Source organism: Pantherophis guttatus, chromosome 12 (genome assembly GCF_059756535.1).
Source record: "Pantherophis guttatus breed Tessera chromosome 12, ASM5975653v1, whole genome shotgun sequence".
Lineage (NCBI taxonomy): Eukaryota > Metazoa > Chordata > Lepidosauria > Squamata > Colubridae > Pantherophis > Pantherophis guttatus.
In genome coordinates this window covers 25,148,220-25,174,171 of record NC_142074.1, presented here as the reverse complement: position 1 = coordinate 25,174,171, position 25,952 = coordinate 25,148,220, and the positions used below count along the sequence as shown (strand labels likewise).

General features: G+C 45.6%; 1 protein-coding gene across 3 annotated transcripts in view; it reads left to right on the top strand.

Moving 5' to 3' along the window:
• Positions 1–952: 952 nt before the first annotated feature.
• LOC117679584 (integrator complex subunit 6-like) overlaps positions 953–25,952 on the top strand; it is a 30,919-nt gene continuing 5,919 nt past the window's right edge. For 2 of the 3 annotated variants that reach the window (XR_004595411.3, XM_034441645.3), the window contains exons 1-13: positions 953–1,308; positions 1,498–1,575; positions 13,675–13,824; positions 14,134–14,223; positions 14,442–14,625; positions 15,615–15,743; positions 16,016–16,179; positions 16,586–16,738; positions 17,876–18,008; positions 21,077–21,171; positions 21,917–22,027; positions 24,214–24,429; positions 24,557–24,680. Coding sequence is in view for 2 of the 3 variants with exons in the window: in XM_034441645.3 (XP_034297536.1) it covers positions 1,198–1,308; positions 1,498–1,575; positions 13,675–13,824; positions 14,134–14,223; positions 14,442–14,625; positions 15,615–15,743; positions 16,016–16,179; positions 16,586–16,738; positions 17,876–18,008; positions 21,077–21,171; positions 21,917–22,027; positions 24,214–24,429; positions 24,557–24,680 (1,738 nt within the window). In the remaining variant the exon portion in view is untranslated. The remainder of the gene's footprint in view (positions 1,309–1,497; positions 1,576–13,674; positions 13,825–14,133; positions 14,224–14,441; positions 14,626–15,614; positions 15,744–16,015; positions 16,180–16,585; positions 16,739–17,875; positions 18,009–21,076; positions 21,172–21,916; positions 22,028–24,213; positions 24,430–24,556; positions 24,681–25,952) is intronic. The other variant, XM_034441644.3, reaches the window with a different exon arrangement.

Sequence of the window (25,952 nt, the reverse complement as noted above, 5' to 3'; positions counted from 1 at the left end):
CCCACAAAGGAGGCAAGAATGGGAGCGCCTCCAAATCAAACCACCTTGAAAGCTTTCGGGGAGGGGGGGGGGGTTGAAGAAGCAATCGAAATAGCCACGTTTTAGCCTCGTCTGCTTCCAAGAGCCGATCTGGGGGAGAAGCGGCTGGGCCACCGGGCCGGTTTATCAGCCAGGCTCGTCCCAACGAGTTTTGACTTGTCCGAGCCTGGATCGAGGCGCTCGGAAGGGCTAATTGCAGGGACCACCGACCCTGCATTTAAAGCCGCGGTTGGTTTTGCATTTCACACGGGTCCCAAAACCCAGGCGCGCTCGGCAGTGTGTGAACCTTAAGACCCCCTGAAATGCCCCCAAGGCTGCGACCTGCCCAACCTGGCGCAGCGGTGCCGGGAGGGAGGGAAGGGACGGGGGTCTCCCGGCCTCGAGACCCCGGCAGAGGCGGCACTGCCCGAGAAGCAACGAGGCTCCCGGGCCTTTGGGGGCAGCAGAAGCTGCGGGGGGGGGGAACGGGGCGTTCGGCTTGGCTCCGGGGGCGCAGCCCGATCCTATCAAGGGCCCGATCCCGGAGGAGATCGCCTCAACTGCGGGGAGCTACGGATCCCCCAACTCGGGAGGGGAAGCCCCGGAGACTCGCGGGGGCTCCCGTTTCGCTGCCCCGCGGAGGCGAAGTCAGCATCCCCACGAGCGACCGGGACCCGCGTCCGCCTCCCTCCCTCCCCCCGACCCCTCTGCGGAGCTGAGCAGAGCAGCCGCCGCCGCGCCGTCCCTGGCCCCGCCCCTTCCCCCGACTGCCAATCATGCCCCCGAAGGCCCTCGGAGCGCCGCTCGGCTTCCCCGCCCTGCCTGCCGCAGCGCGGTCCCCCCGCCCCCTATGCAAATCTCGGCATAATCGGCAGCCAACGGGAGGCCGCCCGGGGGTCACGTGCCCCCCTCCTCGCCCCTCCCCCTTAGGGGCGGCGCCGGCCGCCGCCGCCGCCGAAGCAAGGGAGCGAGCGAGCCGAAGTTGGGAGCCGCTCAGTGACTCCCGGCGGCCGGAGCGGAGGGTCGCTCAGGCGGAGCGCTGGCAGGGGAGGGCAGGGGAGGCCGGCCGGAGCCAGGAGCGGGGAGCGCGTTGTTGGTGGAGGAGGTGGAGGAGGAGGAGGAGGCGAGGCGTCAAGCGGGGCGCCCTCGCCCTTGGCCGCCGCGGGGCTCTCGCGGACCATGCCGATCCTCCTTTTCCTCATAGACACGTCCGCCTCCATGAACCAGCGGGCGTATCTGGGCACCAGCTACCTGGACGTGGCCAAGGGCGCCGTCGAGCTCTTCATGAAGGTGGGGCCCGGGCCTGCCTGACGCGCGTCCCGCCAAGCACGTTCACACGTAACACCGGCCAACGCGTGTCGGCTCCCCTCCCTCCCCCTCCCTCCCTCAGCGCCCCCCCTCCCTCATCTCACCTCACACACTCACTCTCTTCTCTCTTCTCCCCCCCCCCCAATTCTCTCTCTCTCTCTCTCTCCTCAGCTGAGGGCCCGAGACCCGGCCAGCCGCGGCGACAGGTACATGCTGGTCACCTTCGACGAGGCGCCTTATTGCATCAAGGTAAGCGGGGGTGGGGGGGGAGGAGGAGGAGGGGGGGGCGGCAGCAGCAGCCCCTTCCCTCGCCCCCTCCCCCCCTCCTCCTCCTCCTTCCTCCCCTCCCCACCCCCGGGAGGGAAAGAGGCCAGGCGGCCCCTGACTGACTGGCTGCCTGCGAAGATGGCGGCGGACATTTTGCTTTTGTATGGAGGCGGCGGCGGCGGCGGGCGAGCCAGCCAGAGAGAGGGAGGCTGAGGGCGCTGCTGAGATGGAGGAGGAGGAGAGCCGGCCCGCCCGACGCCCCACCACGCGGCGGCCCTCCGCCTCCTCTCCCTTCCCTCCCTCCTCCCTCCCTCCCGCCTGGGGAGGGGGCTTCTGCCGCTCCGTTCCCAGGCACACGCGGAGCCCTTCACACGACCCTCCTCCCCCGACACACACACACACACACACACACAGGGCTGGCCTTGGGGGGGAGGGAGGGAGGGGGGGGGGCTTGGTTGTCTCTCCCTGGGAGGGTCTGTCCCTGAAGGTCACCTGGGTGCAGAGGATGCCAAGGGGAAAAAAAAAAAGGATGCAGGTCCAGTTCGAGCCCCTCAGGAAGCTGGAGATGGACTCAGCTTTCTGTCCTGTGGAGGTCGTAAAATGAGGACCCGGAGGGTTGGGGGGGACCAGAGGCTGACTCTGGAAACTGCTTAGGGAGGGCTGGAAAGCACTGGGAAAGCGGTATAGAAGTCTAAGGGTTATTGGTTGCTTAGGTCCCATCTATCTATCTATCTATCTATCTATCTATCTATCTATCTATCTATCTATCTCTACCTAATGTTTTCCCCAAAATAAGACATCCCCTGATAATTAGCCCAATCAGGCTTTTAAGTGCATGACAATAAGGCCAAGCACTTATTTCAGGGTTCAAAAAAATATAAAACAGGGTCTTATTTTCGAGGAAACACCGTATCTATCTATCTTTCTCTCTTGACCTCTGCAGGGCTAGATTCAGTCTAAATAATACCACCAGTAATAATAATAATAATAATAGCAATAGAAATAATAATCGTGGGTCCTTGGTAAGGACTCTATAGTGGGGGTCACTAACCTTTCGGACCTCAGGGGACCACTAAATTCATAATTTTAAATCCCACGGACCACTAATACGAATTTTTTAAAAAAGATAAATAGTATTTAGTGCAATATAAAAAGGCAAATAATTTTTCTATGGAACACCAAAATTTTCTCACGGACCACCAGTGGTCTGTAGACCACTGGTTGGTGACCATTGCTCTATAGGTAGACGAAAATGCCAAATCCAGTCTGAACATCTGGCTGATTGTGATGATCAATAATAATAATAATAATCCTAGCCACCCCAGGAAGAGGAGCATCAGAGTTCATCAGGAGAGCACTTCACTTCTGGCTTCTTTGCCTTCTCTAGGTGTCCCCACACCTTTTACTTATTTTTATCCCACCTTTATTTTTATAAATAACTCAAGCTGGCAAACGTGTCCAATGTACCTTCCTCCTGTTTTCCCCATCCTGTGAGGTGGTTTGGCGTGAGAGAGAGGGAGTGGCCCAAAGTCAAGCCAGCTGGCTTTCGTTGGTAAGGCAGGACTAGAACTCGCTGTCTCCTAGGGATTGGCCCAGCGTCATCCGAAGGTGCAACTAGATTTCATAGTCACCTGGTGATTGGCCCAAAGTCACTCAGCCATCTTTCATGGCTAAGCTGGGACTAAAACTCACCATCTCCTCTTTCTACTCTCCTCTAAACCAAACAAATGAACAAGTGTTCCTTCCTTCACATATCTTCATGGTGTCCCTGCTGTATTCATAGAAAACATCTTTTCCCCTCAAGCATCTCCATTGAGCCTCCATGTAAGGCATCTCCTCCTCACTATGGCTTAAGACAGGAGGGCTCCAGATGGGGAAAGCTTGACCTGTAGATTTAAAAAATCCAAAATTTCTCTGACCTATTTTTCCCCGGAAGGTGGTCTTTCGTCGTGCTCGTAAACAGCAACACTTTTATCATAAAAATGCACAATTAAATTCACTTTCAATAAGACTCCCTACAGGTGCTCGGAAGCATAATCTGGCTTCTGTGCCAGGGTACAGTTTTTTGATACGATAAAGTAGTTTTTGCCTTGAAATTCTGCCCTTCCCCCACTACTTCTACCATCCTAAATCCTGAACTGAATAAGGATGACTCTAATTGTGTTAAGTTACATTTTAAATCAGTCCTAGATATTAATCTCCAGATAGGGGCCTATTTTATCCTTACATGGCAATCAAGCACCTGTACAAACAACAATCTGTCTCCCATCTTGCTTAAAAAGAGCTCCTGATCAGATCATTTTTCAAAGCTTTCCAATTCCTTTCCACACCCTTCACTTCCAGAGAGTAACTGCAATGGGGCATGAGACCGCCTCCATCCCCTCTGGTAGCCAGCTGATTAACAGACGGAAGAAGGAGACCTAGAGCAGTTCTGTGGCTTTCCTTTCCCCTTACTTCTGTCATCTTTTCCTTTTGGCAGGGCCATAAAGGCTTCAGCCTTGTTTCTGGGAAAGTTCTTCAGTTTCTCCTCCTCCTCCCAATTTCCTTGTTGCTAATCCCACCTCTGTCTGCATAAACAGAAATTGTTCTTCTCGTCATGCCCTTCAGTCTTAAGTATTGTGAATGAATTCCTTTCAGTTTCCTTGGTTGAAGATCAGCTGTAAAGTTTGCTTCCTCTTTCTGAGAAAAGGATTCCCTGCTAGGAGCCCATTTTCTTTTATGTTCATTCTTATACAAAGCTTAAAATTGCTTGGGTTGCCATAAGACCCTCTGATAAAAATGGGTCTCAAAGTTAACGGGTCTGCAATACTGCCCGTTGGCCACATTCCCAAAGAACTAAAATAAAACAATTGTCTGGTAGCATTTTCAAAATCTTTAAAACTCTGGACCTGTGCAGTAAGAGAAAATGGAATCTGAACTGAACTGACAATGTATCCTTAATTTTTGGAACAGGGTGCAGAAGCCTGTTCCTTTCGCTTGTCTACTGTGAATTGATCAGGAAATGATCAAAAAATTTGTTGGAAGTTAGGTTTCCATTTTCTTCTGACACCACTGAGGAGAAGATTCTGTCTTTTGTCTCTTTTCACTTTGCCTCCAGAGAAAACAATTTTCTCTATATCCTTAAAGCTTGCTTCAAACAACTAGGAGTGCCCGTTGTTACAATTTCAGCTACCATTGTGCATCTCTTTGTTATTTCCTTAATGCAAACATATTGAAAATGTATCCCAAGAATAATTGTCCATTTCAGTAGCTCTCTTTGAAATATGCTCTGAGAGTTCTTGATTTCTTAATCGTTCGTCAGAAACAATTTATCTTTGTCAGCCAAAAATAAGACTGGAATTCGTCAAAGGGGCACACATGCCATTCTGGAAACGGTATATATTTTTGTAGTTTTCAGACGTTTTCACTATGGTTTGCATTGTTATTTTTACAGCCATTCTTCCATCTTTCAAGAAGAATTGAGAGTCAGAAAAAAGTGAGTTGCTCAGGGCCACCTACTGAGCCCCATGGCTGAAGTTGAACTGAGGAAACCCAAGGGAAGCATTTCTACTTTTCCTGGAAACAAGATACACTTTAAAAAAAGTACAATCAGCTCCCTTAAAACATTGAAAATATCTCAGTCACACTTTCCTTTTCTTGCCCATGTTCTTAAACAGTCCTCTTTAACTTTGCTTTGCACCAATCCTTACTAAATTGAGGTTTCTAGCGATCTCCCAGAACGCCAAAGATATTGAAATGGCACTTCTTGTCCCAGATTAGGCTGACAATCCTGTAAATTAGGATTGAGAATAAATTTCTTGCAAAGCCCGTTACAAAGTCTCTGGTGCTGTTGGTGGTGGAAATAGAAGAAAAATACCAAACATGAACACGCTACAGAGACAAAATCATAATTAGTTGCTGAGGATACTGCATTAAATATTAATTGTGATCCTGCAGCCACGTTATTGAAAGAAGTGAACCAGAAGATATAAAGGCTAGCACTGATGATGTTATCTAGTTGGGTCATGAAACGTCTGCCAGAAAACAAACTGAGCTCCGAGAGCACCAAGGACCCCACAACTTAACCCTGAGCTACACATATTCTATCAGGTGTAAAGGCTATATTTGTGGTTGGCAATGTAGGTAGCCAATAGGTATGTAATCTAACCATTCCCCATCTTAGATTTTAGTTTTGGCCATTGCTTCCTCTGCCACTTAACAGTCCAGTTGAGTGAGTGCAAATATTTATTGTAGCAGCGCCGATAACTAATCTGTAAGAAGGATAACTTCAAAGCTAACCAATAAGAGAAGGAGTTGACTTCAAGAACTTCTAGGCCAGCTTTTTCATAAAACCTACATTTCCCAAGTAAAGTGTTCAGCTACATTGGACGGGCTATAAAGAGCAGTGATCCTTAAGAAAGAAGTGTAATCGATGGCTGATTGCAGGCTTATAGGGAACGTTGCAAAAGAACCAGACGCTCCCTTCTTTCTTGTCTGACTCGTGATGATCTTTGGCCTGTGGGACACAGGGTCTAAGAAGGGTCTCCATTCAGACCACATATAGGGTTTAATTTGTCGCTGAGCTCTCAAATAGCACCATTGAGTTCATCTTCTAAGAAATCCCCCAAAACAGATCTGTAATCAGGTCAATCTCATTGACTCATCCTCTTTATTTTGATGAGTTGAGACCATAATTCTCAACATGGCAAAAAGCTGTTCAGCTTCTGCGTATAGGTTTTGCTCTTCAGTTTATTTTTTCACGCACGAGTTTTGTCTTATAGAAATGGAGCACCCTGTATTTTGAAGGCTGTTTGGATTTTTAGAGCTGTTGGGCAAATCCCACATCGTAAACAAGCATTCAGAAAGCCGAAAAACATCCCCTCTCCATCTTCGTATCTGTTTTCCTGAATTCACTATCTGCTTGCACCAAAAGGTCTACAATCTGTACCAAATTTTGGAATGGCCCAGCGATCGAAATTCCATATTGCAGGGCTGCATTGTTTTCCCCAAGTAGTCTTACATCCCTGTGAGATTTAGTTAGAATTTTGAAACACCTATAGGGGAAAAAAAATACCAGTATCTCTGAGTAGCCCTTCCGCCTTGTATTGCCTGAATAGCAAAATAATCCTTTGGTAGGTCCCTCCAGATTGGATGAAGAACTAATCCATGGTCTTTAAATCTCTCTCTCTGGTTGAAGCTCTCTCCTTTTTTTCCCTTCTCCCTGTGAAATATTGTGTTTCTGGTGGGCGGCTTCAGAATTTTAAAAGTTGAATGAAACTTTTAAAATGGGGATGAAATGGGTCTGGCAGAACAAAAATGCCTACAGATAATCTTAGCAGTTCATGGCAGAGAAATAGAGGGGGCTGTGGAAGAAAGCGCACAGTTTAACCCAGGGGTCAGCAACCTGCGGCTCTGGAGCCGCATGTGGCTCTTTCACCCCTTTGCTGAGGCTCCCTATCACTCAAAATATGCGTCACAACCGCCAATGTGCGACACCTGCTGTCATGCGATTTATTGATCTTTTCAACCCCCGGTAGGCCAACCATGGATAAATCCAAGAAAAGAAAAAGTTTCAGAAGAAAGTAGAATGTTTAATTCAACTACATATGCTAGTTTTGTGGCCGCTCAAGAAATAGTCAGGCACGGAAAGGGTTTTGTGGCTCCCGGTGTTTTCTTTTCTGTGGAAAATGGGTCCAAATGGCTCTTTGAGTGTTTAAGGTTGCAGATCCCTGGTTTAACCGGTCACCAGAAATCCAACTGAAGGCTTTTGCAGATGTTAAGAATGGAGGGAAGCAACCAAGACATCTGCATTTGGCTGCATGTAATTGTGCCAACGCAAACTTGTGCATGTAGTTCTCTGACTTGGCTTTGGTTCACACCTCTGGGTCTCCCTACGTCATCTGTTGCTCTGAAGAGCTGGCTGCTGGCAAGACTTGTTCTGGCTAGTCTCTCCGGATCTTGTCATCGGAAACTTCTCGTGACACTCTGGTCAGGAAGGCTCTTCCTGTTTCTTTTTCCAAAGCTGCTTGCCTTTATATGCCTCAAAATGGAGTAGACGTTCTCGATGTAAGTGGCAACTGAAAATGGAATTTAGTGTCTTTTAACCCTTCATGGCAAATGGATGTTTTCTTTCTCGAGGAACACAAAGCAGAACTCTTGTCACATGTGACCAATTTGGAGAGTTTCGTAACTCCTCCAAAATACATGCCTTTGCACTTGTAAAAGGTTGTGGCATCGGAAATAGTGAGTTGTGAGCCGTTGTTAAAACTCGGGAACCCTCAGATATGGAATTGCATGTGGACTCCCTTGATGGAATTTAGGGATGGTCCAGGAGTAAATTCACATCACAATTTTGAAAAATGGCTTTGGTTAAGCATTCCTTAACATCGGCAGAGAACAATTTAGCCTTCTCTGGACACTTAAGCAAAACATGTTAATTTTAGTGTCCCTTACACCTTTATAACACCTGGCCGGGGACAGTTCTAAAAATAAAAGGAGAGCAACTATAGAATTGGAATAATAAGATAAAAATAAATTAACTTGGTGGAATACATTTTAAATATCTTGTCAAATCTGAAGCCAGGTGGGGCAGGAAGTACCAAAAAGGCTAATACCCTGCAGCTCATCCCCTTCGTTATTCATTTTAGAATTGCATATGATTTTTCAGTATACTAGCTTCCCAAAAGCCTAGTTTTGCCTGCCTTAAGAATTTAATGCACATACATTTACTTTTATGGCTGCTTGAGAAGATTAAATCTCGCCTAGGACGGTACTAAATTTAACCAGAGCTGGGGGTTGGACTACAAGACCTCCAGGGTCCCTTCCAACTCTTATTCTGTTCTGTTCTAAATCTTGGTTTCCTGATGAGAAAAATTATCTTTAGGTATTAGAAATACGATCATCTGTGTTTGCCTAGCCTTTTTTTTTTTTTTTTTACAGTTAGCCATTTTTCTTCTCAACCTCATCGCCACGTGTGTTGGGATTCCCTGGGGTTTGCAGCCTGTGGAGACGGTTAAACCTTCCATCACAAATGCAGTTTTCCCGATCACTCCCTCCCTAATAAATTTAAGTTCTGAGAGCAACTTTCTGGGTACCGGGAAACAGAATCAGGCCTAAGGCATTGTGGAGTAGCAGCTCTTCTGGCAAATGCAGACGGAGTCTTTGGGATGTACTGTCTTCCAACAGTTGTGCAGGGTCCAATCTGGTCTGGTCACCGGGACCACCAGGTTTTGTCTTCTGAGCTTTCGGACTTGTACTGGAGCCCATCTTCAGAGCATGAGTCCGAAAGTTCAAAGGACAAAAGCTCTGGTCCCAGGGACCGGCCCAGATTGGATCCTGCAACCTTATCCTGACACATGTAGATTCTCCTTCGTTCCAGGAATTGTTCCCAAATCACTGATTTTGGACTTTGAGGTCTTCTAGTCCAACCCCCTGCCCAGGCAGGAAACCCTACACCACTTCAGGCAAATGGTTATCCAATCTCTTCTTAAAACCTGCCAGTGTTGGAGCATTCACAACTTCTGGAGACAAGTTGTTCCACTGGTTAATTGTCCTCACTGTCAGGAAATTTCTCCTTAGTTCTAAGTTGCTTCTCTCCTTGATTAGTTTCCACCCATTGCTTCTTGTCCTGCCCTCAGGTGCTTTGGAGAATAGCTTGACTCCCTCTTCTTTGGGGCAGCCCCTGAGATATCGGAAGACTGCCATCATGTCTCCCCTAGTCCTTCTCTTCATCAAATTAGATATACCCAGTTACTGCAACCGTTCTTTATATGTTTTAGTCTCCAATCCCCTAATCATCTTTGTTGCTCTTCTCTGCACTCTTTCTAGAGTCTCCACATCTTTTTGTGGAAGTAACTTCAACAAAATGTTCTAGTCCATAAGTGAAGAAAAATGTTATCAGGTTGAATGAATTAGATACAGGCCTTTAGGGGCGAACATTAAGAGCAGAATCTACATAAATTGTAGCCCGCTATTCTACAACCATTCTAGGGCCATTCCTAGCAAGTGCAGATAATCCTCAACTTACAAAAATTACAGAGTAAGTGAGACATTTGGGTTTTTCCTCATTTTATAACCTTTCTAGCCACAGTTAAATTAGTAACATGGCAATAAAATGAATCTACCTTGCCGATTGTCAGAAGGTGATTGCAAAACGGGATTGCAGGACCCTGGGACCCTGCAAACATGAATACAAGTTTGGTTGCAAAGCATCCGAATTTTAATCACGTGGCCACGGGGATACTGCAGCGTCCCTTTTTTTTGAGTGCCATTGTAACTTCAAAGGGTCACTAAACGAATGGTTATAAGTCAGAGGACCACCTGTATAGAAGACCTTCAAAAGGAGATTTCAATTATTTAAATCATTGCTTATGAGCCAGTCTGGCCATACTTGAATGTGTTTAAAAAATGTGAGCTGAAGACGAAATTTCCTGCCCACGATTCATGGTAGAATCTTTTCAGCTGGCTTAAGGCAGGGACTGTCTCTGGTTAAATCCTTTGTTTATGTTAATTTGTTTGCAGAGAGGGAGCACCTCCCCTACACCTCTTCAACAGGTCCTTCTGCTCCTCTCTCTCTCTCTCTCTCTGACCTTTGGAAGTATGATGTGGAAGGCTTGTATTGTTCCTCGAATTAGCTGCCATGGTGGTGTGTGACTCCATCGGGGTGTGGTGTTTTTAATGAAAGGTTGCAAAACTTGGCTTGCGAGTTTTCAAAGAGCACCGTGTACCAAGAGCCATTGGGTAAAAATTTGCCCATGGCAATTTATTATTATTTTTTTGGGTGGTGGTTTAATTGCTGAGTGCCATCTGGTTAGTCTAGGGCAGGAGTGTCCAACCTTGGTCACTTTTAAGACCCGTGGACTTCAAAGCCCAGAATTCCCCAGACAGCTGTGCAGGGCTGTCTGGGGAATTCTGGGAGTTGGAAGTCCACAAGTTTTAAAGTGGTCAAGGTTGGACACCTTGGTCTAGGGCAGGGGTCTCCAACCTTGGCAAAAGCCTGGTGGACTTCAACTCCCAGAATTCCCCAGCCAGCAAAGGCTGGTCTAGGGAGATACAGCTGCTTGGAGCATCAAGGTCTAATGAAAATTGGATCTTCACAAGGCCCAACCACTGCCCTTTGGGATAAAGTGGGGGGGGGGGAGATTTCTGGCAATTTGCCAAGTTAATCATGCCCCTCCTTGTTTTTCAGTGTGTCATTCTTAAGGCACACCTCTGTGGTTATTTTTCTCTGTTGGAAGGAACACTTGTCTCTTCATTTGCAGGGCTCCAGCTTCTAACAGATGTCATTTTTTTGGGCGGGGTAGGGGTTCTTGTTAGGCTGCAGCAGTGGATTTAAAAGGGTGAATTATAGTTTGTTTTTCTCGCATAAGGGGTTGATTGTAACAAAAGACAAATAGCTAGCATTGAATAACAGAATAACAGAGCTGGGAAGGACCGTGGAGGTCTTCTTGTCCAATCCTTGAGCAGGAGGTCCTATACGATTCCAGACAAATGGCTGTCCAGTCTCTTCTTAAAAGCCTCCAATGATGGAGCCACCCACAACTTCTAGAGGCAAGCCATTCCACTGATTAATTATTCTCACTATCAGGAAATTTCTCTTTTATTTCTGGGTTGCTTCTCTCCTTGATTAGTTTCCATCTGTTGCTTCTTGTCCTGCCCTCAGGTGCTTTGAGAATAGATTGAGCCCCCTCTTGTTTGTGGCAGCCTCTCAAATATTGGAACCCTACTATCATGTCACCCCCAGCCCTTCTTTCCACTAGACTAGACGTACCCAAAAACTGGGATCAGGAGTGATCTACAGCAGTGGTCCCCAACCCCCGGTCCGCGGACCGGTGCCGGGCCGTGGAGTACCTGGCACCGGGCCGCGCAGCGGCCGGGGGACATGAACGCTGCAGCGCACGGCCCAGGAGCCTTTGCGCTGCAGCGTTCATGTCCCCCGGCCGCTTTTGCGCACTTTGCCGTGCGCAAAAGCTCCTGGGCCGTGGCCCCACCCCTGCGCGCGCTCAGCGGGCCGCGGCGTTAAAAAGGTTGGGGACCACTGATCTACAGTATATCCTGCCTTCACGCATTCACGACTGAGCAAATACATTGGTTAATTCAATTTCTATCTGTTCAGAACAAATATTTGGGAGAATTATCTACTGGGTTATTTTGCAGGTTATTCATCGCTTTTTCTGATGATCTAGGAAGGAGGGAGAAAGGGCAGTTGGTTCTCTAAACGCCCTGTGATCATACCACCTTTCCAGCCCCTCTGGAGGTTGTGTGGCATCAAGTAACCTCCCTGGTGTAATATGGTGTACTTGGTGTCAGGTATCCGGAACATACATGATGTATTGAGAATATTGCAAGTAATGAGGCTGTGGTTACTCAGATTTTTAATAGCTGCAAATATATACGCCGAGATGCATTTGTGTAAATTTGAATAAACCTGAGCCACAATCTAGATCTGATGTTGTGGTCCAATACCTGAATCACACCACTTCATCTCTCTATAAACTCTCAAAAGCGGCCTTCAGTTTCCCACACTTGTTCCATGGGGGGCAAAAATGCAGTAATTTGGTATCACCATTTTGGAGAGATGGGTTACTTCTCAAGAGCTACTTTTGAGCTCTTGGCTTTTTTGGCGTTCCCAATGAAAGTGCTAACCATGTCTGACTGCCCTTAGCATTTCAAGATCCAGCTAAAGTTGGCTAGATGTTGCTCCTTAGTTAGGTGGGTCTTGTACTAAAATGTTAAAAATGGTTTAAAAATGCAAACTCCGTTAATTTGGTCAGTGTTTTGCAGTGCATTGTCTAGCTCTTGAAATGAAATTGTACACATTTTTGTATTAAGTTGCTGCCCATAATATATTAATTTGACTTGGTTAGTATTTAAACCAAAACGATCTTTTCCGGAGAATAACGGTTTATCACACTCCTGGATTTTAAAGTTGATATTTATATTTATTTGGGTGGCTCTTAGTTAGTGAATTAAATTTTTGTTAAGCCACTAATTGCTGCTTTTGTATTGGGGATATTTTGCTACTCACTTAGTGGATCCTTCATTGAGAGTTTTATTGGGAAAATGTTTTAGACCCAAAGATCTAATTTGTAAGATTAAAATTGGGTATTGACAGTAGAGTGATAGGGAATTGCGACACTTTGCTCAGTCACATTTTCTGCATCTTAAACAGGGCTAGAGTTGAAGATGGTGAGTTGTAGGGTGTGGAGAGATGAGATCATGGCAGCCACTAAAAAAGCTTGTCTCCTAAATCTTTTGTAATGTTTCCAGCAAATGTTAACAGCAACTTGCAAGTTGAGAACAAAAAGCTTAGAACAGGTTCATCATTGGCATGCTGAGAAGACCTGTTTCTTGGGAGAAGGAGGATTTGCAGTTAAATACCTCACATCTATTTGATAAGTAACTTCGCTCTGGAATTTTTAAAAAATGGCTCTCCAACCGGTGGATATCTGGGTACAAAAAAGTCTTTTTTTATGTGCTGAACATGGCAGAGGCTAAGGAGGAAAATTGTGTGATGTCGATAGAACTTTTTTCACAGAGAGTGAAATTATGTCCAGTGATTCCGAGGCTTCGGATAACAATCTGGCCACGTTCCTTTATTTTTCCACCAAAAAAAAATTAAAAGCCTGGGAAAGTTCCCATATTCTACTACCGTTTTTTCCAGGGGTGAAAAAAAATTACTCTCCAGGACTCTTGACTATGAAATAGAATGGCTTATTTGGCGGATGTTCCCTGCCCAGTGACGCTTGGCAATTCAATGTAGTAGCCCTTAAAAGATTAGCCGTGATTCAAAGGCTCTTTGTAGCCATTCACTTAAATTAAACCTATTGGAATGAGATCTGAAAGATGCTGCTGCCAGCCATTGAAACGGCAGAAAAGGAAGGTGTGCCACGTTGCCTTCTCAGTAAAGTGGGGGCAGTGGAAGGCCAGCCTGGAACTGGAGTCCTTCAGGCAGCTGAGCTCATCCAGTGCTTACCTGAATGAATTGTTCCTCATCACTTGCATTCTTGCATCGCGCCTATTCAGTAAAATAGTAACAACTTGTTTTGAAGCCCTTTTTTCTTGGCCGTCACAAAGTAAACGTGGCCTTTGCTCCTCCTTTAGGCTGGATGGAAGGAAAACCATGCCACTTTCATGAACGAACTGAAAAACCTTCAAGCGTCCGGATTGACCACCCTGGGCCAGGCTCTGCGATCATCCTTTGACCTGCTGAACCTCAACAGATTAGTCTCTGGAATAGACAACTACGGGCAGGTAATGGGATGCTGGCCTTGAATTTCCCTCGCTTGGTCATCTGAAAGGAGCTCTTGTGTAAAAGGGATCAGAGCGGTTACTGATAATGCTTAAAATAAATTCTACGGGCCGTTTGGGAAACCCCTCACCCTGTCCAGGGAGACTGAACTCTTTCCCTCCCCTCCTAGCCAGAAACAAAAATTCAGTATTTTTGTTCCTCTTTTCTTGGGGTAAGGACTCTCCTTGGGGTTAAGTTCAACAACGAACGCATCACCCTCTTTGATTCTTTGAAGGTGTTAATTTGGGCATTTTGTCCCTTCCTTTCTGCAGGGGAGGAATCCTTTTTTTTTAGAGCCGTCGATTTTAATTACCATCACAGATGGAAACAAGCTGACAAATACTTCTTCTGTTCAAGAGGAGGTAAGTAAGGTATACGACTAAATTGCTATGCTCTGAACGTGGCACGTTTGCTATTAAAATGTCAACACTCTCTTTATAAAGGAATCAAAGACTTACTAAAAATGCAGGATTGTTTGTTTTGTTCACGTGGTGCTCTCTCTCTCTGTGATTTTGGCCACCTTTGCTTGTGGAGTCCTGGCAGACTCTTAGCTAAAACGTTTCTCTCCTTCTTTCTACAGCTCCATCTGCCTCTGAATTCTCCCCTGCCTGGTAGCGAGCTAACCAAAGAACCGTTTCGCTGGGATCAACGGCTGTTTGCCCTCGTGCTGCGCTTGCCCGGAGCCCCTTCAGTGGAACCCGAGCAGCTAGGGAGCGTTCCCACAGATGAGTCTGCCATCACACAGATGTGTGAAGTCACTGGAGGTAGCCAGCTTTCACAGTTTAGCAGTCTAGGAAACCCCGTGTGAGATTCTAGCCAGGGCAGACAAGGTTGAACCTTAGTTGGTTCAACTTGTTCTCTCTTGTGGGTTGTGCCTTGGCTTTTCTCTTCCCCACAATCTCTGCTGGCTTTCTGGGAACATCTGTGCAGCAGCTCCATAGCAATGGTCCTTGTTGAGTTTATGAAGACGGTTTTATATTTTGTAATCTCCTAGTAAACCTTGCCCTTCTGAAGGCCTTGTCAAACTTGTCACTATAACAAGCTATGGGAGAAATACAAAGATTGGATTGCTCTGAAGGTCCCTGTTAATAATACTCTTTGGTTGTTCTAGAAGCGTGATGGCGAACCTATGGCACGCGTGCCAGAGGTGGCACATGAGCCATCGCCCCAGTTCAGCTCCACCATGCGTGCCCGAGCGTCTCCCACCAGCCAGCTGGTCTTCGGGTCTCTGGCATGCATGCACGGGGGGTGGGGCGCAGGGAGCACATGCAGGGGCACGCACGCATTGCATTTGGGGATTCAGGCGCGCTTTGGGCACTCGGTCCGAAAAAGGTTAGCCATCACTGTTCTAGAAGAAGCGTCATGAACATCCAAGGCACTCTTCGTATAAAACTTTGCCTTCTGGCCCTAGAAACACTTTTCTTTCGAGATACGATTAGAGAAAGCCATTTTAAAAACATCCCTTACCAAATTAAAAACCGCTGTACATGCTGTCAACAAGGGAGCATGGTACTCCCTTGTCATTCTTGTTTTCCCCTTTCCATATAAAACTTTCCAGAATTGGGATCAAATGGGAATAAAAATGACCACCTCCTTCGATTCTGAAAGCGTTCCAAGTCCAGTTTTTTTCCCCCCGAAGTACCTTTAAATGAAATCATGCAGCCTCCCTCTTCCTTCAGTTCTTAAGCCTGCAGTACGTTTCTTGTAACTTGCCTGATTTAAAACCTGTCTGTTTCCTTGTTTTGTATTCCAGGGCGCTCGTATTGTGTTCGGACCCAGCGCATGTTGAACCAATGCTTAGAATCCCTTGCTCAGAAGGTTCAGAGTGGTGTGGTCATTAATTTTGAAAAATCGGGACCAGATCCTCCTCACATTGGGGAAGGTAACAAAGCTTTATGTAGACCCGCAGCTTAATAGGTCTTGGTTGAAGGATCTTTGCTTACTTCAAACAGGAACCTGGCTGTTAAACCCCCAAGACTTTGAACTCACACAAATGATACAAATTAGGTTTTGGATGGGTGCTCCAATTTATTAAATTGAAATTGCACTAATATTTATAACCTCTATTTTGTTGCATTGTTCCAGTGTAGAGAGAACTGGCGATCATATTCATGCTCCCTATTTCTTACTGTGCTGTTTTTCCTTGGATCTTAGATGGACTGGTGGATGCCACAAGGCCTGTCAATTCCTTCGGTTCTCAGTCATGGCACAGCTGTCATAAACTCATCTATGTGCGTCCAAACCCTAAAACGGGGGTGCCTGTTGGCCATTGGCCAATTCCTGAATCTTTTTGGCCTGATCAGAATTCACCAACGCTGGTATGTAAGATACTCCTGAGGATTCTGGGCCCCTTCGTTGAGACAACATCCTAACGGATGTGTTCTTAGTACAGGTTCTAAGCTCGTCTGAAAGGGCCTAGAGTTGTCCCGTCCCTCAGATCCATTCCCATCTCCTGGAAGTACTACAAACCTGACTTTCCAATAGTTTAAACATCACCTGTGAAGGACCTTGAGCATAATAAAAACACTGAATGGCATCAGTGCTAGTTTACTTTATAACTTCATAGAGGTTTGTTAGGAACCTTGTAAAAAAAAAGTTGGTAATGACCTCTGAATGTATGTATTGACTTAAGCTACAATGGTTAGCCCTAAGTACTTTTTGGAACGGGCTGGGACTGAACCTTTGGCAGCGCTTCTGACTCTTTGCTTGTTCCATCCTTTCCAGCCCCCTCGCACAGCTCATCCGGTGGTGAGGTTCTCCTGCGTGGATTGCGAACCCATGGTGATTGACAAACTGCCATTTGACAAGTACGAACTAGAACCGTCGCCTTTAACGCAATACATCTTGGAACGGAAGTTGTCTCATGTGTGCTGGCAGGTACTTGCGCGATCTGTTTCTTCAGATCCTTTAACGCCGTACAGATTTAAAAAGGTTTGGAAACAAGCCGAACCAATCCCATTGGTCCGGTCCTTCGCTGGGTACCGCTGGGTTACCTGCAGAGGATCCCCAATTCAATCCTTATTACTCTTGGCGTAATTGAAGATTTTGAGGGAGAGAGCATCCTCTTCCGGCTGCCATTCAGACCATCCATACTATTCTGAGCAGGCAAATGGGTAGCCTTCCTTGACATTTCACACGCAGGCTTCTTGTAATAATCCATTTCACAGGTAACACTCAAGTTTTGTGTGGAATTGCCTGCTGCTGAGTGGTAAGAATGTTAGTGGATTGGCAGGAAAATTTCATTTTTCTCCCTACAGTACTTGCAGGGGTGGAGGGAATGTATTTTATCTCCCTTTTTCCCCCCCCTTCCAGTCCCCTGTCTTTTACCTGGATCCTGAAACTCTTCTACAGTTTCTCCACTCCCTTGTCCAGCCTTATTGGTCACTGTAACATATCTCTCCAGCAACGTAGTTTAAAAGAGAGAGAGAAAAAAAAAGAAATGATTAAACCCTCTCTGGGACCCAGAATTCAGGAAAAGCCGCATTTGTCTTTCGTGTTAACACGAATGACAACTGATAATATGAGAATTGTTTGACAGGTGATTATAAAAGAGATTGTGGGCTAATTAGGATTAAAGGGCCCTAATCTTAGCATGATGAAGTGATGCTTTGATAATAAATAGGGCAGATTGAGAAACAAACTCTCTAGGCCACTTTTGTTCTAATATATATATATATCATGTTTTTCCCCCAAATCTGATCCTTTTTGGATACAGAGGAGCACAACGCTCCTTGCCATCAGTGGCTATACTGAGTGGGTGTTTTGGGAGTTGCAGTTCAAGCACAGTGCTGGGAAAGCTATCGGTTCCCTGGAGAAAAACCAGACATTTAAATCAAAGGACATGAAGCTGCAGTTACTTCTTTATAAAAATACGGGCAAACTTTTTATCTCACCAACATACAGACTGTTCACCCCTCTTTTACCACTTATTTTTTTCAATAGCAAGCCGCAGCCACTCTGTCCCGCCCGGTGTGTCTTAACTCTCCTCCCTTCCCCTGTGCTCTTCCTCCCTAGGTCTTCGTGAGCAGCAGCGCAAAATACAGCGAGCTCGGACACCCCTTTGGCTATTTAAAGGCCAGCACCAGTCTGACCTGTGTCAATCTCTATGTGATGCCTTACAACTATCCCGTTCTGCTCCCTCTGCTCGGTAAGCGCTGCCCCGCCCGCCTGCCCACCCGTATCGTAGGAAGGTCGTCCCGACGTCTGTCTATATGTGTCCGTGCTTGTATGTTTGCCAGCCGTTTTCTTAAACGGGATGGGTACCAAGTGTTGCAAACTGCTACGTTGGGAGAAGAGGCTTTTTACACCCCCCTCTCCCTTTTTTTCTCTGCAGCAGAGGAGGAGAGCCACCTGCAGCCAGTGCATGTTTGATGCTGCTCACCTCCTAGACTCGTAGCTTCTTCCTTAATTGGAGTAAGGTTCAACCTCCATTCTTTTCCCTCTTTTCAGGCTGTGGTGTCTACATTTCTTGCAGCAGCATGTATATTAAAAGCCCTGTGTTTTGTTTTCCATTTGAGAACTTGGGCTCAGAATTTCCAAGGGTTTATAATAATATCGGGGACGCGGAAAAAAAAAAGAAAGAAAAGAAAAGAAAAAACCGAGCTTGCTGTTCCCTTCTTTTGCAAGAAATAAGCACCTTATCTCTGGGTGGATTTATTTCACAAAGATTTATATTAGCCTGGATCCCGACCTCTTCGGTCGTGGAAACCCAGGTTGCCATGCTGCGTGTTCAGTTTTTGGTTCCGAAGGCAGAATGTCTGGGTAAGAGGAGCCCGTTTCGTTTTAACCCGAGTCCAGGCTCCCTGTTTGAACGCAAATGCCTCTGGATGGCCTCTAGGTGCCCAAGTATCCTTCCTCCCAGTATAAACTTGATAGCCTCTTCTTCAGAGTTGCCGCAGTGATGATGATGGCAACTCACACGTAAGCATTTTGCCTACGGAAGTTGTCCCCCAAATTTAGAACGCGAGTCCTTTTTCAGGTGCCAGCTGAGCTCATTGCAGATCCCGTTGGTTAGCCGTTGCCTAAAAGGATAAAATTAGTTTCTGACTTGTGAATGCTGTGGAAGGAAACACCTCGGGGATTGTGTGTGTGCTGCTTTCCTTCTTGTCACTGAGCCCAATTTCAGCTTTGCCCATTAACTCCGACTCTTGGCTCATTGTGCAGGCCAATAACCAGTCCTTGTCCTGCTCCGTTTCTAAGTCCCCGGCCTTGTGGTTCAGACGTGCATGGATTTCCCTGCCTTGGAAGTGACAGAGACCTAGTTCTGAGCCTCTTAGTTGCACTTGACAAGTTTGACAGCTCTGCCTTTTTTTTTTCTCTCTCTCTCTGTCGGCCACTTGTTTTCACAACCGAAAACAAACGTCAGGCTGATTCTTTTTTCAACATCTGTACCTCGCTTCACGTGCTCATTTTTTTAGGTCTTTATTTTTCAGTCCAGCTGACTAAATGTTGAACAGCAGGGTGGAGATCCCAGGCTGCATGACTCACAGTCAAGATGCTTGCTCTGTGGTTGGGTAATTTTTGCAAACAGGGGAATGATAAATGGAAGTGTGTCTGCCTTGTGCTCTTTCTTGCCTCAGTTAAGGAATATATCCAGAAGCACAACTGAATTACTTGCTGATTAAGTCTTTTGAGTATCTTCCTAAAAAATTTTTTTTATCCCTCTGAGCACTCTTGTTTCCTTGGAACAAAAGCGTTGCAAAAATTCAGATGGATTGTGGATTAGTTTATTTTTGGCCTTCCCATTTCAGAAGGCCACTTTCTGCTTATTCTTGTGCTCTACATTGTGCATTTGGGTATATTTTGAAAGAGTGATTTTGGAGAGAGAACTGCTGGTAAATAAGAGATTCTATTCCTCCCTCCTTTTGAGGGGGTATATAATTTTACTTGAGATTTCCTGTTGCTTCAGACCTTGCTCTGTTCCTGTAGGTCAAAGAAAGCAGGAACTCTTTGATATTCTTCTTTAATATTTTTTTTCCAAATACTTATGTGTGTAGGTGAAAAAACCTACATGATAAATCGCTCCTGTTTTATTATCCCTATTGGCTTCCAACTACATAGATTTGATTTGACCGCTCCTCAGATTTTGTCTGCTCCTTGCCACTTTTTTTTTTTGTCAATTGTTATATTTGCTATATTAAAATTTGAGAATATTTTTCTTTGCCTGATTGGCAAAGATACTTAACGGAGATGTTAAAATGAAGGCTCTTCTCTAACTTGCCCTTCCCAGTTTTCGGTTGAAGGCTACAGATTTGCATGAGATGGAGATTTCGCGTCTGGGGTGATAGTTAGCTGGGGGCAGATGATTGGCTTTGTCAAGTAACTGTTGAATTTTCTAAGAAGAATTTCCACCCAGTTGTGTCTCCCAAAAGTAACACGTTCCCGATGGCTTGTTTGAGGTCCCTTTTCTATCAGGAAAAGTTGAGTAAGAGCTTATCAGGAATTCCATCTGTTGCTTAGTTACCTATTTTAAAACAATCAACGTTGCTCAGTTCATGGGAGTACCCACCATCCCATTCGCTTCAAGCTTGCAAGGGAACACACTGCACCGAAAGCTGAGGAAAAGACCCTGGCTTCCGTTTTAGGCTGTATGGCATGCTTGGAAAAATAATTTCAGACCGAAATTTGAAAAGAGCTTTGAAAAAGTCCTGGGTTTTGGCCTGCTTTGAAGCACTGCTTCTGAACCGTTTTTGAAGCAGGCCCCGGCCTACCTCAGAGCTCTCAAACTAAAGTAACACAATTTCTCTCCCCCCCCCCCTTTGCCTTTGTGTCAGACACGACTACTGGTGGCTCCATGGACACGTCCAACCAGTTCCAACATTTTTGGAAGTGGCTTGTCATTCCTTTTTTCCTAGAGAGCTGAGAGAGTGAATGGTCCAAGGTCTATCTCGTTGTCTTCTGCCTCAAGGCGGGATTAGAGCTCAGGTTGTCCTGCTCCTGCTCCAGTGACTTCACACCTAGGCCAAATTGTCTTTTCTTAAGACGTGTTACTTTTATGTGGTAACCCTGGATGGAGTTGGAGCATACGATCGCGTTCTGTGTGTCTTTAGAAGCAAAAATATCTTTTTGTCAGTTCCAACATTGGGATTTGGCATCCCTTTGGATCTTGGTTCTTAAGGGAAAAATGTCGTGGCTCAGGAAATAGTTGTGTTACTTTGACGTCCAAGTGTTGGTGGGCAGTTTTTTTTTAACTTGGATTGTTTCTCCTCTTTTCAGATGACCTTTTCAAGTTTCACAAACTTAAGCCAAATCTGAAGTGGCGACAGGCATTGGAGAGCTACATAAAAACCATGCCTCCTTACTACTTAGTGGTATGTAGTTTTGTCCTTTTTATGGGCCCAAACGAACCGCTGACGGCTGTTCCTTGAGAGAACATCCGTTTTGCATGTCTTCTGAGTAAAACGACTTGCATGCCAGGGTTCCGAAGTTCTTAATGCTTGCAATTTAGTACTCCCCCTTTAAAAAAAAAAACCGTTTTGGAATTGTCGCCTAGCATATCCGATTTGGGGGGTTTATTTTTCAGCCCCCTCCTTCCCTCCTTCTCCCCTTCACCCTTTCTGGGTCCATTAACTTCAGATCTCCGGGCTACTACTGCTAGTAGTATAAGCAAGGGAGAGGGTAGCATTTAACCCTGCATCTGGCTGAGCCAGAGGTGGGAGGGAAGCTGATTAAACTAGGTGGGCAATATGGAATTACCTGGATAGCTTGGGCAAGATGCCTCATTGTGGACTTGCATCATCCCGGCAATCAGGGTCTCCAGCTTCTGTGCTCTTAACTGGTGGGGGCGCCAGGTTGGTTCCGTGGCCCAGACACCCACAATGAGATGCTTTAAACGACTGGAATGTACGACTTTGAATCCATGCTTCCAAAAAAAAAATAAAAATAAAAATAAAACACGGCATACTGGAGCACCAACTCTGCTGTGCCTTAATTTCACATGTACTGATCTGTTGAGACTTTTTTTAAAAAAACAAACAAACAAACAAACAATTTCTTGAAAGAAAGAAAAAAGATTTGATTCTCTTCTTACTCTTGTGTATTTTGTTTTCCTTATAGCCATTAAAGAAAGCCCTAAGGATGATGGGAGCTCCAAATCTGATATCAGATAATTTAGATTGTGGACTTAGTTACAGTGTTATCTCTTACCTTAAAAAACTCAGCCAACAGGTAGTATCGACAAAACCTTTGAAATTAGAAGTACATTAATTATTATTATTTTTTTAGTGTGTGTTGCTCTAGTTCTATAAATAAATCACCCAAGGAATGTCTCTCCCCCCTCCCCCCTTATTTTTGAGATAGGTTAAAGACCTGTTTGCATCTCCAGTAAGCAGTGGTTGGGTCCGTAACACAAGAAATAGAGGAGGACAAACAATTTTAGGATGGCTGTTTATTTTTCACTGGGCTGTGGTGGTAAATCATTAGCATTGTCAGCATTGAAAATGCAGCAGCTGTTCTGTGCTGTTGGTACCTGGAGGCCACATAGGAACTGTTTTTTTTTTTTTTCTTTAAGAAACAAAACCAAACTAGACACATCACAATACTGAGGCTAGGGAATTTCCCCAAATGATCCCTTTCTTTGAGTATTTAAAAAATGCCAAGAAGTCTTTGGGTTTTATTTGAGTTGTGTATTAAAATTGCATGGGTTGGGGAAAACACTAAAGGGTGCCTTGATGCTTTAAAGCAGGGGTCGCCAAACCTTACAACCTGTGGACTTCAACTCCCAGAATTCATCAGTCCAGCCTCATTCGGGGAGGAATTCTGGGAGTTCCAATTCCACAAGTCGTCAAAGGGTGGAGACCCCTGCTTTAAAGAATGGTATTGGAAGTATCTTCCCATAGAGTGGGAAAATTTTCCCATTGGAAAAACTTAACATTGTGGGAAAACCTGAACATTGCAGGTCAAAACAACTGTCCACAAGGTGACTCTCTTTCCCTCAGCTCTATTGCTTTGGAAGCAGGGATGGCTGAGGTAGCGGGCTTGTTAGAAATCTCCTCTTCCCTTTTGCTTCTTTTGAATAACTTGAGTAATTGGTTAAGAACTCTGCCTACCAACTAGATGATGTTAAGAATTATCCCCCCTCCCCCAAACCATTCAGATTATCTTGGGATATTCAAGAGAGGCCTTCAGGATCCCAACTTGCTTCCTGTAGAGTTTAGGAGGTAAAAAGCTGAAAGGTGCAGCTAGATTGAAGTAGCTGAAATTTATCACATTTCCTTGGTTTTTCTATGGGATGCAATGCTGCACCGTACTTGGAGTAACATTGCCACTAAAGACTTGAGAAAGGAACACTTGGGCAGGGTAGACTTAAATTTTGCTGTTTATCCTGTGATAGCCATGATCTTTGCTAGTAGTTACATGAGAAAGCCAGAATGTGTGATGAAAACAAATCCTCAAATTCAACGTAGAGTCTATAAAAATACTTGGAAGCCGGATATGGCTGTGTGCTTCTAAACCCAAACAGTTAATTCTCTAGAAGTCCAATTTGGGATAATGCCTTATTGATCTCTCTCTCTCTCTCTCTCTCTCTTTCTCCCTCCCTCCCTCCTTCTTTCTCTCTCTCTCTCTCTCTCTAAATTATACAAATTCTCTTTCGAGTGTATATACTTATATTTGGCCAAAGGGCTGTATGATTTGTAGTTCAGTTGCTTAAACTGGAGCTGTAACCCAAAGGGCAGGAGACCAGGATGTATTTTAGGGGAATCTAGAGGAAATTGTTGCTGTGCCTTCTTGGGTGAGAAGGTTGATCTGTCCAAAACTTTGTTCAACAGAGGTTCTGGGTCAATGCTCTAAATTGCTTGCCGTTTTCTTTGAAGTATTGGCCCTTTCTGCACAAACCTTTAATCCCTTTTGCAGTGCAGTAGCCTTTATGGGACTAATATAAAACCAGGCGTGCAAGTTTTTAAGCTGCGCAGAGCCCACGTGGCAAACATGATTATTTGCAGCAGAGGCTGTAGAGCTCTGGCCAATGAAAATCTCTTTGCCATGGTAACATTTCCTCCTGCCTTTACCTGATGTTCAAAAACTTTCTCCATTGGCTTTCCTGCCTCCCATTTTGCAGGCTTTTAAGCCATCCATGCGTCAGAATTGCTTAAGAAATGTGCCCCATGGTGTAATTTGAAAGCTTGCATGACCTCGACAAATGATTGCGATGGGTGTTTTAGCAAAATGCTGTGAATCCTTGAGAAGGACCTGTTTTAAGCAGTTTTTTTTTTAAAAAAAAACAATAATATTGAAACTCCCTGACACTCGGAAGGCAGACTTTGTCTTTCGATGTGTCGGGCGTTTGCTTTATGCTACAAACCGTCGCCAGGGCTGTGGGCCGTCATTAACGGGCACTGTGATTTTCATTGCAGACAAAAATAGAGTCGGAGCGGATAATAGGGTCAGTGGGTAAGAAACCCCCGCAAGAGACAGGCATTAAAGTGAAGAGTCATTCCAGTGGCCTGTCCCTCATCCAGAGCAAGGATTTCAAGCAGTTGCTTCAAGGGATTTCGGGCGATTCTCCCCTGAGGCTGCCTGAAATGAACGTGAAGGAATTTGCTGGATTCCACATAGGACTCTTGAATAAGGTGAGTCTGGTCCCAGATCTGAAGGAAGCAGGCGCCTCCTGACTCTGGGTCTTCCGGCTTTTCAGAAGTGGAAGAAAAAAAAAAAAGACACTAAAGCCAATCCATCGTGTTCTTTGCCCCAACCCAGGATCTAAAGCCACAGGCCTTCCGCAATGCTTACGATATCCCTCGTCGCAGCCTTTTAGACCAGCTGACCCGGATGAGAACTAACCTGTTGAAAACACACAAGTTCATTCTAGGCCAGGACGAAGGTAAGGATTCCCGTGGAGTTCTGGGAATGCAGAGGGGTTGCTTTTTTACGTCTGCCTCCAGATAATCCAGGCAGCCTTGGTTGCCTCTTTCCCAACCCTGGATCAAGGGTTGAACACGGATGGCCGTGTGCTTGCAAAGGAGCTGCTTTATATCTCAGAGCTCAGGCGTGTTCCTGGGAGTAATTCAGAGGGGCGGCGCTGTGGATTATGTTCAGTTTGAATTGGAGAATGCTTTGCCTCTTCGTTTTGGACTTGTTTCCCAGGAAATGTTTTAATAGTTGACGGTCTGAGGGACCGTCACTTGCCGGTCACATCTACCCGACCATTCAGAGCGGGGTGACAGGGAATCTTGGGGGCCAATCCCCGAGGGAGATACACCTGGTGGGACCCAGAAGAAGGGCCTTCTCCATGGTGGCTCCCTCTCTCTGGAACATCATCCCCCCCCAGAGATTAGAAAGGCCCCCACCCTAATTCTCTTCTGCAAGGCACTGAAGACCTGGTTCTGCCAGTGAGCCTGGGGAACCCAGAGTGGGATGGAGACCCATTAAATGGCTCGTGTGATTGGCTGTCGCTGGGGCGGGAGGTGGGGGTCAGGCGTGATTTTATTACATTAATTTATTTGATTTTTTATGAGTTTGTTTTTTAAATATGGTTTTTTATATTCTGTAAGCCTCCTTGGGTCACCATGGGCGAATAGGCGGCAATATAAATCTGATAGATAGATAGATAGATAGATAGATAGATAGATAGATAGATAGGAAAGAAAAGAAAGAAAGAAAGAAAGAAAGAAAGAAAGAAAGAAAGAAAGAAAGAAAGAAAAGAAAAGAAAAGTTTGGAAGTTGCAAATCAAGGGAACTCTTAAAGGACTGACTACCTTGAGATGCTTTCTGTCGGCTAGTCTTGGCCTCGAGATCAGTCTGCATTTTTCAGCACCTGGGGGACGGAGGCTTTTTTAAAAAAATGGGAGGACGTGCCCAAGGAAAAAACGACTGATGTAGCTGCTCATCGGCTTAAGAATGGATAACTTGGAAAGTCTTCTTAACGGTGGAGCTTGAGGCTAAGACATTTGCAGCTGTGTTATAACCGTAGCTGCTGCTTTCTCAGTCGGTACTGAGAGCTGAGCTTCCTCATTTGGGGAGCATCATATTGGGAAAAAGGTTGGAGTGGTGCAGTGGCCTAGAGGTGGAGCTCTCGCCTCATAATCAGGAGACTGTGAGTTCGATCCTAGGTGGAGGCAGATATTTCTCTCTCTCTGAGCACGATGAGAATCTA